Source organism: Oncorhynchus gorbuscha, linkage group LG26 (genome assembly GCF_021184085.1).
Source record: "Oncorhynchus gorbuscha isolate QuinsamMale2020 ecotype Even-year linkage group LG26, OgorEven_v1.0, whole genome shotgun sequence".
NCBI classification, from domain to species: domain Eukaryota; kingdom Metazoa; phylum Chordata; class Actinopteri; order Salmoniformes; family Salmonidae; genus Oncorhynchus; species Oncorhynchus gorbuscha.
The window spans coordinates 37,094,967-37,107,444 of record NC_060198.1 but is presented as its reverse complement, the minus strand read 5'-3'; the positions used below and the strand labels follow the sequence as shown (position 1 = coordinate 37,107,444).

The following is a 12,478-nucleotide window of genomic DNA, read 5'->3' as shown; positions in this document are numbered from 1 at the left end:
GGCTGTGTTTACCCTATTAGCTAAAGAATTTGACATTTCTGCAAGTAGCCTAATGTAAATTGGGTAAACAGTAATCAGACTTAGATATACCAATCAGCTTTTATGAATATTTCAACCTATTAGATTAAATTGAGTCACCAAAATCAAATAAAAATGAAATAAAATTGTATTGGTCACATGGTTAGCAGATGTTAATACGAGTGTAGCGAAATGCTTGTGCTTCTAGTTACCGTACTGTAATATCTAACAAGTAATCTAACAATTCATCAACAACTACCTTATACACACAATGTAAAGGGATTGTAGAAAAGGCCCATGGAGTTGGTGGAAGTATCCTTTAATTCATGGCCACTTGCTCAGCTGGGCCAGGGGCGCTTTAATTAGGTCAGGTGGAAATGTCCGACAGATCTCAACTCATTAAAAGGAGGACATCGTCATCGCCCGACCTCGCTGCTTTCTCTTCCTTAACTTTGTTTGTTATGCAGCACAGAAAGACTACTCAGTAAATATACCACTTTATGGTTAAAGGAATTCCTGCCTCAGTCTCATCCATTCCTCTGTCACCTGACCTGTGACCACCTGTTCACCTTCACTGTCAGTCATCCTACCTATCCAGCTACCCACACAGATTCCACTAATCTTTCAGGGATGGAGTAAGAACATGTACATATAAGGATGAGCGATGGCCGAGTGGCATAGGCAAGAAGCAATAGATGGCTTGTCATTGCCAACAAAGGGTATATAACAAAGTATTGAGATAAACTTTTGTTATTGACCAAATACTTATTTTCCACCATAATTTGCAAATAAATTAATTAAAAATCCTACAATGTGATTTTCTGGATTTTATTTTCTCATTTTGTTTGTCATAGTTGAAGTGTACCTATGATGACAATTACAGGCCTCTCTCATCTTTTTAAGTGGGAGAACTTGCACAATTGGTGGCTGACTAAATACTTTTTTGCCCCACTGTATATGTTTTATTATCACCTACACCAGCTAGGTGCAGTGAAATGTATTGTTTTACAGGGTCAGCCATAGTAGTACGGCATCCCTGGACCAATTAGGGTTAAGTGCCTTGCTGAAAAAAACAATACTGCACTCAAAGTTTGAAAAACATTTGGCTTTGGTAAGAGGCATTAACGAGACTGTAAAATATTTACCTTGGCCTAAGGCTAGTTAACGGAAGAGGGTTAGAGATAGTTTTGACTTTTGCTTGAGCTCACGAGGCAGAGCAGAAGACATGATCTGTCTTCCAATCCATAAAAGCTTGGTGAAACATTTTACATCATCAACAACTGTAAATTGTGAATTCCAACCATTTCTTATGACAGCATTACTTCACCCTTTCCAGGTTTACCCCTGACAGCCTGTTATGAAGCACTCAGACAATTAAATAGCCATAAATGTAGTCGTCCATTCCATCTCTTGAATGCCCCAGAAGAGCTGAGAACAAAGAATTTTCCCTTGGCTTTTTTTGGTGGCAGGAATCAGTGGACACAGATGTTATTTTTATTATGGCCCCCTAGCAAGCCTGACTCGCAGTCGGCGTTCCAATTCATCCCAAATGTGTTCGATGAGGTTGAGGTCAGGGATCTGTGCGGGCCAGACAAGTTCTTCCACACCAATCTCAACAAATAATTTCTGTATAGACCTCGCTTTGTGCACGATGACATTGTGATGCTGGAACAGGAAAGGTCCTTCCCCAAACTGTTGCCACAAAGTTGAAAGCACAGAATCGTCTACAATGTCATTGTATGCTGCAGCATTAAGATTTCCCTCCAATGGAACTAAGGTCCCTAGCCCGAACCATGAAAAACAGACCCAGACCATTATTCCTCCTTCACCAAACTTTACAGTTGGCAATATGCATTCGAGCAGGTAGCGTTCTCCTGGCATCCATCAAATCCAGATTAGTCCGTCACACTGCCAGATGGTGAAGCATGATTCATCACTCTAGAGAACTTGTTTTCACTGCTCCAGAGTCCAATGGAGGTGAGCTTTACACCACTCCAGGAGACGCTTAGCATTGTGCATGGTGATCTAAGACTTGTGTGCAGATGGAAATCCATTTCATGAAGTTCAGAAGCAGTATGGAACTCTGTACTGTTGCTACCGAGGACAGACAATCTTTACGAGCCCCGAGCTTCAGCACTCGGTGGTCCTGTTCTGTGAGCTTGTGTGGCCTACCATTTCGCAGCTAAGCTGTTGTTGCTCCTACTTAACTTTACAACAACAGCACTTACAGTTGACCGTGGAAGCTCTAGCAGGGCAGAGATTTGACAAACTGACTTATTAGAAAGGAGGCATTCTATGACGGTGCCATGTTGAAAGTCACTGAGCTCTTCAGTAAGGCCATTCTACCGCCAATGTTTGTCTATGGTGATTGCATGGCTGTGTGCTCAATTTATACACTTGTCAGCAATGGGTTTGGCTGAATTAGCCAAATTCACTCATTTTAAGTGTTGTCCACACACTTTTGTATATATAGTGTACCTCATGGTAAGACTATCTAGGATTGTCAGCTGATAGGAGGTGAAACGCTTTGGCATTAAGGTGCAGCCCTTACAGCATTCAAAGTAAGCACTAAACACATATAGAACCTTTATTTCAATAACTTGGACTGGGATCATTGCTCAGGGAACAAGTTGCCTGTAGGCACAAATCTAGGATCACTTCCCCAATAAAATGTGTTAGTGGAATGAGTTTCCCTGGGGATAGAAGGTGTCATTTGTGGAATTCAGTGAAGGTGTTGTAGGTTTAATCAGTCCTCCATGTCCTTCCATCACATAGACTCATATTGTCCATTGTACTGTACACATTTTGCAGTTGCCTAAAGTAAATCCATTTTAATCTAAACTCCAATATGTTTTCATCACTTATTCAAGTTGTTTTCATTTGATTTTCAACACTGATATAATTAATAAAGGCTGAGTAGGCAACCAAAAAAGTAATATTGCTCTCCCTGAATAATTGAAATAGCAAAAGGCTAAGGGATATATTAAGTCCTTTTTATGGACTGAATTATTGAGATGATTACAAATACTACATTCAAATACTGCAGACTGTGTTGACACTTTGCAGTATTGTTTTGCCCAGAGGACAAAAACAGGCTGACACCCCATGGGTGCCTGAAGGCCTCACAGACAGACACCCCATGGGACATCATTCTGGGTATTACCACTGAGTCACTTACAAACCACCATGCCTGTGTGAGGGGGCTGACTTAAGGTGGACCAGCTTGACAACAGACGAAGAAGATTAGGAACATATTCATTTAGAGCATTCAATTATTTTCAAGTTTCAACAAAATGATACTGTACAATGAGAAATGCATGCAATGTACCAAATAAAGAAAACCACTTAACAACATTCTAATAAACCTGGATGTGACAGTGAAAGAAGTGCAGCTATTGATGATAATACAACTGCTGCTCATGTAATTATATTGATGTTCATGGCTGTGCTGGCTGCTGTAAACATGCAGACCATGTTATCTATTATAAATATTGTAACATGAGAAAATGTACAGTGCTGTGAAAAAGTATTTGCCCCCTTCCCGATTTCTTATTTTGTTGCACATTTGTCACATTTAAATGTTTCAGATCATCAAACACATTAATATTACACAAAGAGAAGCCAATTAAACACAAAATGCAGTTAAGTGATGATTTTATTTATTAAGGGAAAAAAGCTATCCGAACCTTCATGGCCCTGTGTGAAAAAGTAAACCTAATAACTGTTTGTGCCACCCTCAGCAGCAACAACTGCAATCAAGCGTTTGCGATAACTGGCAATGAGTCTTTCACATCGCTGTGGAGGAATTTTGGCCTACTCTTCTTTGCAGAATTGTTTTAATTCAGCCACATTGGAGGGTTTTTGAGCATGAACCTCCTTTTTAAGGTCACGCCACAGCAACTCAATCGGATTCAAGTCCGGACTTTGACTAGGCCACTCCAAAACCTTCATTTTGTTTTTTTTAAGCCATTCAGAGGTGGACTTACTGGTGTGTTTTGGATCATTGACCTGCTGCATAACCCAAGTGCGCTTCAGCTTGAGGTCACAAACTGATGACTGAACATGCTCCTTCAGGATTTTTTGGTAGAGAGCAGAATTCATGGTTCCATGGTTCATGGTTCCACAGCAAGTGGTCCAGGTCCTGAAGCAGCAAAGCAGCCCCAGACCATCACACTACCACCACCATATTTGACTGTTGGTATGATGTTCTTTTTCTGAAATGCTGTGTAACTTTTACCCCAGATGTAACGGGACGCACACCTTCCAAAATGTTCAACTTTTGTCTCGTCAGTCCACAGAATATTTCCCCAAAAGTCTTGGGGATCATCAAGATGTTTTTTTTTGCCAAAAGTGAGACGAGCCTTTTATGTTCTTTTTGGTCAGCAGTGGTTTTCGCCTTGGAACCCTGCCATGGATGCCATTTTTGCCCAGTCTCTTTCTTATAGTTGAGTCATGAACACTGACCTTAACTGGGGCAAGTGAGGCCTGCAGTTCTTTAGATGTTTTTGTGGGTTATTTTGTGATCTCTTGGATGAGACGTCTCTGCGCTCTTGGGATAATTTTGGCTGTCCGGCCACTCCTGGGAAGGTTCACCACTATTCCAAATGTTCTCCATTTGTGGATAATGGTTCTCACCATGGTTCGTTGGAGTCCCAAAGATTTAGAAATGGCTTTGTAACCCTTTCCAGACTGATAGATGTCAATTACTTTGTTTCTCATCTGTTCTTGAATTTCTTTGGATCGCAGCATGATGTCTTGCTTTTTGAGATATTTTGGCCTACTTCACTTTGTCAGACAGATTCTATTTAAGTGATTTATTGATTCAACAGGTCTGGCAGTAATCAGGCCTGGGTGTGGCTAGTGAAATTGAACTCACCTTTACAAAAAATGTGATTAACCACAGTAAATTAATGATTTAACAAGAACAAGGGGGGGCAATTATTTTTCACATAGGGCCATGAAGGTTCGGGTAGCTTTTTCCCTTATTAAATAAAAGTATCACTTTAAAAACTGCATTTTGTGTTTACTTGGGTTTATCTTTGAGTAATATAAAAATGTGTTTGATGATCTGAAACATTTAAGTGTGACAAATGTGCAAAAAAAATAAGAAATCAGGAAGGAGGTAAATACTTTTTCACAGCACTGTATATGGGGCTATCAGTGTCAAAGGTCACAGGGGAATCAGCCATGCTGTGGAGGGTCCCTGAACTTCCTTTCGATGTGAATTCAGGTCTGTTGGTTTTTCCTATATGCACAAAACGAACACAGCTGACTCTCCTGATACCCAGTAATGCCATTGCTGTTTGCCAATCCGCACATTTTAAATGAATAATACACGTTAAGAAATGACTAATTGTCGTCGTGAATGATTTAGCATCCGGGAGCCTTGAGTTTCATCTTTGAGCGTGAGGCCCCTTCCACCTTGACGTCGAGAGGCGATTAAACTGCGAGAGTGAGATTCCTCCCCTCCTCTCCGTAATGGGGTGAATCTGATCAGCGCAGACCACGCGCGCTATATAAACCGGGCGCGCGCCACGGACGGATTACAACAAAAAACTACAGCTCCGTGGTCCTGATATCACTCGCAACACACCACCGCTGCTCCTAAACCAAATGCAACACAACACACACGGCGAAATGCAGACCTTTAAGAAGGCAATCTCTTGGAAACTTTTGATACTTTCTTACTTATTCGTGGAGGGTTCGTGCCAAGACTTTGGTGGTGGACAGACTCAATTTATTTGCACGTCGGTGCCCAAAGATATGGACATATGCGCCGCTACCTTGCAAAACAGTATGCCTGGAGAGGATCTGAAGACCACCGTAATGCAGCTCCGGGAGACCGTTCTACAGCAGAAGGAGACCATTATGAACCAAAAAGAGACAATCAGAGAACTGACTTCCAAGTTAACTCGCTGTGAGGGCCAGAGTGCGCCTGAGCCCGGACCTGGGGGAAGGAGAAAAGAGACGGGGATCAAAAATACTATGGGGGATGTATCAAGGGGTCCCTCGGACACTTTGGCGCAACTATCGCAGACTTTACAGTCTCTAAAGCAGAGATTAGAAAATCTCGAGGTATGTGGAGAACCATAATCTTAACGAAATAATAGCCGTTATACATTTCACCAATCATTTTGGGTGAAAAACGACATGTTTACACTCTGGGCTAAATCACGTTGCACTGTCCTGTCCAACTCGCACTGCCGCCCTCGTACTTTGTTTATCACATTTACTTCCAGGGGTGAACAGCCCTCCACCATGTAGGTTAATACTCTGCACTAATCGTGAAACTTAACAAGTCATGCTGAGGACAGACACCTTGCCGGAGACGAATTTAGTTGCTTGATGTAGGCTACCATGTTGCTAACAACACAGGGCAATAAACCTTAAAGAAGTTAATCTGGCATTAACTTTGCAATGTCCCTCAGCATATGGGTTGTAATGTTTCTCAGTATTATTTAAACGTTTTCTTAACTAATCATTATTTCATTCCACAGCAATTCAGTCGGAACAACAACTCGGTCCAGGCGAACAGTCTGAAAGACCTGCTACAGAGTAAAATCGACGATTTGGAGAAGCAGGTGTTATCCCGCGTGAACAGTATAGAAGATGACAAGCCTGGGCTGCGGAACGAGACGGAGCAGCGCGGTAGAGTGGAGTCGACTCTCACATCCCTGCACCAGAGAATCACCGACCTCGAGAAAGGTGCGAGCTCAAAAACGCGCCAAATACTTGGCCAGCATAGTTTAACTAATTAGTATCGCCGTTTAAAAAACAAAAACGAGCTATTCAAAAAAGACCTTTCAAATCCAACTGAAGTGGTGTTTATTACTAATGAATAGATTCATGTCAATAGCCGAAATCATTTGGTAATATGGCTGGTGTCCATTGCAACGCAGGGGAGGGGATGGGATCCGGCGAATAGCTGCATTGCTTTGCATATCCAATTCCACAAAGATGTGTGGCTTAAGGTGATTTACTTTTCAAGGCATGCGTAAAAAAGGATGGTGAAACCATCTGTATTCAGCACTTTTCCCTTAATTCATGCAGATCAACATGTTTAAATTCTATTGAAACAGCCGTCTCCACTTGCACCACTAGCCGTTTGAGCAGAGCAAAGTTCGCCAGGACCCTATGGCGTAAAGCTCCTTATAGCGGGCAACAAACATGGTTGTAAAGTTCCGCCGAGGGAGGGGTGAGGAGAGACCTGGACCGCTATTCCAACCCCTTTGCTCATGTGATGCCTATCATGCCGCATAAAAAAAACGTGGAACCACAAGAAACACGATTTTGTTGTATAACTACATTAATCAGTCAACCTTCAGCAGCAATCCGCTGCAAATCTCCCCTGCGCATTACGTGATGCTGCTCAGCGACATATTTTACAACCTTCAAAAAAATAAAACTCAAATCCTCACGTTCATCTTGACCTGACAATCACAGTTGGTTGTTAAAGACAGGACCAATGTCCAACAAATTGGTGTCACTCAGGTAGCCGATATAAAAGTCTCTATCTTCTATACAGTGCTTGACTTGGAGTGAAATATGTTTCTGTACTAATTTTGGGTGCTGGTACTGTTTATATTTAGGTTCAGGAGCGCCACAATATGTCTTAGCTAATATTCTATAAGAGGAACAGGAGCTCAAGCAGTAGAACATTTGAGGTGCCAGTACTGCATCTATAGGCCTAGGCTAGCCCACAATAATTATTTTGACAGGTGACATCTTTAACCTTGTCCTCTGTTTTGTTTACAGGTCAGAAAGAAAACAGGCCGCTGGATAAATTCCAGTTGACATTCCCGTTGAGGACCAACTACATGTATGCCAAAGTGAAGAAGAGTCTCCCTGAGATGTACGCATTCACTGTCTGCATGTGGCTCAAATCCAATGCATCCCCAGGGGTGGGCACGCCATTCTCCTACGCAGTGCCAGGGCAGGCCAACGAGCTGGTGCTGATTGAGTGGGGGAATAATCCTATGGAGATACTCATCAATGACAAGGTATACTCACATATTATTTTACATGATGCATATATCACCAACAGAATACAAAATATTATTTGAAAGCAGAGTATTGCATTGAAACTATTCTTAATGTATGTTCATGCTGATTGGAGCATAACGGCCTGCACTGCAAACTACAAAGAAATATCATTTTTGAATTAGACCACACTGACTAAAAAGCCTCAAGCTTTTTAATAAGTATGCAAGGTTTTTTATTTTAGTTTGCTGCAGTGATAAAAATGTAAAAAACTCCACCCATGCATATACTAAAATAAAATACTGAAATCCATTCCAGGTAGCTAAATTACCATTCATTATCAACGACGGCAAGTGGCATCACATCTGTGTCACATGGACAACTCGAGATGGAGTATGGGAGGCTTTCCAAGATGGAGTCATGAGGGGCAGTGGAGAAAACCTTGCTCCATACCATCCAATCAAACCACAAGGTGTTCTGATATTGGGACAAGAACAGGTATGTCCATTACTATTTTAATGGTCCGTTTTTAATCAATAAACTTTGGTTCCTTAGGTCATAATATCAAAAGGGACATGGCCTATAGCATAAACATCAGTCAGACCTTGAGAGAGAAAAAGGCTTATGTATCAATTAAAAAACCGAGCCGCTAACTCGCAGGTTCCATAATAAGATGGAGGAATTATCCCGTTTAGGCATGGATTTGGATCAATTATCAAATAAAATCAATCAAATTAAATCCTTCCCCAGATCTGTGCTTAGACACAAACCTGTCTCGGAGCTCTACGGACAATTCCTTCAACCTTTCTGTTTTATATTTTAATACATTGGCAAACAATTCTAAAAACCTGTTTTCGCTTTGTCATTATAGGGCATTGTATGTAGATTGGCAGAAAAATCTATAATTTAATCCATTTTAGAATAAGGCTGTAACGTAACAAAATATGGAAAAAGTCAAGGGGTCTGAATGCTTTCCGAATTCACTGTATGTACATATACAGTAGGTAGGGATAAAGTGACCAGGCAACAAGATGGATAATAAACAGTAGCAGCAGCATATGTGATGAGTCAAAAGAGTTACTGCAAAAGGGGTCAATGCAGGTAGTTAAATAGTGAACCAATAGCTCCCAGGACTAACTATCTAGTGAACCAATAGCTCCCAGGACTAACTATTTAGTGAACCAATAGCTTGTAGTAAGCTGTTAAGGGTCATGTTGGTTACAGACTTGGTGCATTGGTAGCGCCTGCCATGCGGTACCAGAGAGAACAGTCTATGACTTGGGTCTTTGACAATTTTTAGGGCCTTTCTCTGACACAGTCTGGTATAGAGGTCCTGGATGGCAGGGAGCTCAGCCCCAGTGATGTACTGGGCCATACGCACTACTCTCTGTAGCGCCTTGTGGTCAGATGCCAGCAGTTGCCATACCTGTGATGCAGCCAGTCAAGATGCTCTCAATGGTGTAGCTGTAGAACCTTTTGAGGATCTGAGGGCCCATGCAAATCTTTTCAACCTCCTGAGGGGAAGAGGAATTGTCGTTCCCTCTTCACGACTGTGTTGGTGTGTGTGGACCATGATAATTCCTTAGTGATGAGGACACAGAGGAACTTGAAGCTCTCAAGCTGATCCACTACAGCCCTGTTTATGTGGATGGGGGCATGCTCAGCCCTCCGTTTCCTGTACCCACAATCAGCACCTTTGTCTTGCTGATGTTGAGAGAGAGGATGTTATCCTGGCACTGCATTGCCCCTAAGGTGCAATGTTGAGGGTCAGAGTGGTGGATCTGTTGTTCCCTACCCTTACCACCTGGGGGCAGCCCTTCAGGAAGTACAGGATCCAGTTGCATAGAGAGGTGTTTATTCCAAGGGTCCTTAGTTTAGTGATGAGCTTGTTAGGCACATTGGTGTTGAATGCTGAGCTGTAGTCAATGAACAGCATTCTCACGTAGGTTTTATTTTGTTCAGATGGAACAAAAGGAGTGCAATAAGATTGCATAATCTGTGGATCTGTTGGGGGCGGTATGCCAATTGGAGTGGGTCCAGGGTGTCTGGGATGATGGTGTTGATTTCAGCCATGACCAGCCTTTCAAAGCATTTCATGGCTACAGATGTGAGTGCTATGGGGCGATAGTCATTTAGACGGGCTACCTTCGCATTCTTGGGCACAGGCACTATGGTGGTCTGCTTGAAACATGTTGGTATTACAGACTGGGTCAGGGAGAGATTGAACATGTCAGTGAAGACACTTGCAAGCTGGTCCGCGCATGCTCTGAGTACACACCCTGGTAATTAGTCTGGCCCTGCTGCCTTTTGAATGTTAACCTGTTTAAAGGTCTTACCCACATCGGCTACGGAGAGCGTGAACACACAGTCGTCTGGAACAGCACGTGCTCTCATGCATGGTTCAGTGTTACAAGGCTTGACGCAAGCATAGAAAGTATTTAGCTCGTCTTGTAGGCTCGCATTACTGGACAGCTTGCGGCTGGGTTTCCTTTTGTAATCCGTGATAATTTGCAAGCCATGCCACATCCGACGAGCGTCAGAGCCGGTGTAGTAGGATTCGATATTGGTCCTGTATTGAAGCTTTGCCTGTTTGATGGTTCGTCGGAGGGCATAGCAGGATTTCTTATAAGCGTCCGGAATAGTGTTCTGTTCCCAAAAAGCGGCAGCTCAAGCCACTGGGAGTGTGAGAAATGATCATTTTTACTCATGAAACCAAAATAGTCTCTGGGCAATTCGTATTATTCTGTAGGTAAATCTGTGACACTCTATTTAGTAGGATATATTACATCATGTACGTTACATTATGAATGGAATAGCGATTGTACAATATCATATGAATTATAGGATGTATAGTATCATATTGTACGTCTTACCCCGCTGTACAATAGCATATGAACTGAATGAAGTATATTATACTATACTTTGGGGGACGTATACTATTATACGTCTTTCTCTGGGACCAAGTTGCTTATTGCGCCATAACAACAAAGGAGAATTATGGGGAGAATTTATGTTGGCGGTTAGGGGAACTAACAACAAAGTTAGGATAACTTTTGTAAAAGGTTAGGAGAACTAAAATGACAAAGGTTAGTAGAATTTACGTAGCAGGTTAGGTGAAGTTTCAAAAAAGAGTTAGGGGAAGAGTAAGTTAAAAATGCTTCAGTTGTCCCCTACGCGACATGATCACACAACCTTTGGATTGCTAGACAGTTGCAGGTTACTCCCATCCATCCTCCCCAACCAATCTCCCTTTCTAGCTAAAGTAACTACACCATTACTAGGTATCATGTGTCTTGGAGGTGCTCAGAAATACGTAAAGTATGAGGCATAGCTGACGAAACAGGGCAACCCCAATTCTGATTTATCAGCTCACACTGCAATGGCAAAATGAAAAGCCGTTTGCATGGTAACGTCATTCATTAGTCAAAACAATAATCTGGATAAATGAAAAAGTCTACTAAATTGATATATGGGTTATCCTTGGTTTCCTCTAACAAGCTACATGGATGGAAGCATGGATACATTATTTAGTGCACAAATTAACTCCAAAGGTTAACTTGAAATAATTGTTTTCCTTTGTGTTAGCACAATATCCATCTTCATTCATTCAATATTATTTTCCACAGGATACGCTTGGAGGGGGCTTTGATGCTACACAAGCTTTTGTTGGAGACCTGGCGAATTTTCATATCTGGGACCGGAAGTTGTCTATTGGAGAGATATACAACCTGGCAACTTGCAGCAGCAAAGCGCAGATAGGCAACGTGTTTTCGTGGTTGGAGAGCAGCATTGATATTTACGGAGGAGCCTCCAAGTGGACATTTGAGGCTTGTCGTCAACTGAACTGAACTGCAGGGAAAAGTGAAAAGCCAATGAGAAATGCTTGTGTTAAAGCCTCTGTTGATAATACGTCTGATTTGATAGATAAAGAAGCATTTATTTCAGTAAATGACATCTGGATTTGTTATAGATATTGAGTACTTTATGTGTGGACACTTACTAGATTTCTACCTGACTAAAATAAGACTTTGACCTTCTTGTTCATCTTGGATATTTCAGTTGGATAGTTTTGGCATCTGGTTGGATGCTTCAATGTGCTTCGTTCAACTGGCCGGTTTGTTATCTCATGGTCTTCAGAGCAATTGACACATACAGGCCAGCATATCACCACAACGCAGTGCAGATGCAGACAGCACTCCCCGACAAAGGACCACTTAGAACGTCCACCATAAGTAGAATTGGTGACCATGTAGTTGTCCCCAACGAGGAAATCAGGGAGGGGACTGGGGATCTGTCTCCGTCCGTTAGTACATTAGTGCGTTCGTACATTAGTCACGCGTGACATCTCAGACAGCACTGGCCCGGTTGTGACAAAACTTGAATGATGCGTCTTGCGTTAGATATCTGGCATTTACAAAATTACACTGATTGGCCAGATGATGGAGCTATAACAAGAGATGTTAAATATTTCAAATACAAA

At 42.1% G+C, this 12,478-nt stretch overlaps 1 protein-coding gene across 1 annotated transcript; it reads left to right on the top strand.

The window, feature by feature from the left end:
- Positions 1 to 5,574: 5,574 nt before the first annotated feature.
- LOC124015752 (neuronal pentraxin-1-like) lies at positions 5,575 to 12,193 on the top strand. The gene is made up of 5 exons (XM_046331204.1): positions 5,575 to 6,093; positions 6,516 to 6,723; positions 7,774 to 8,018; positions 8,317 to 8,496; positions 11,625 to 12,193. The coding sequence occupies exons 1-5, from the start codon at positions 5,632 to 5,634 to the stop codon at positions 11,844 to 11,846; spliced, it is 1,317 nt and encodes a 438-aa protein (XP_046187160.1). The 5' UTR covers positions 5,575 to 5,631; the 3' UTR covers positions 11,847 to 12,193.
- The last annotated feature ends 285 nt before the right edge of the window (positions 12,194 to 12,478 follow it).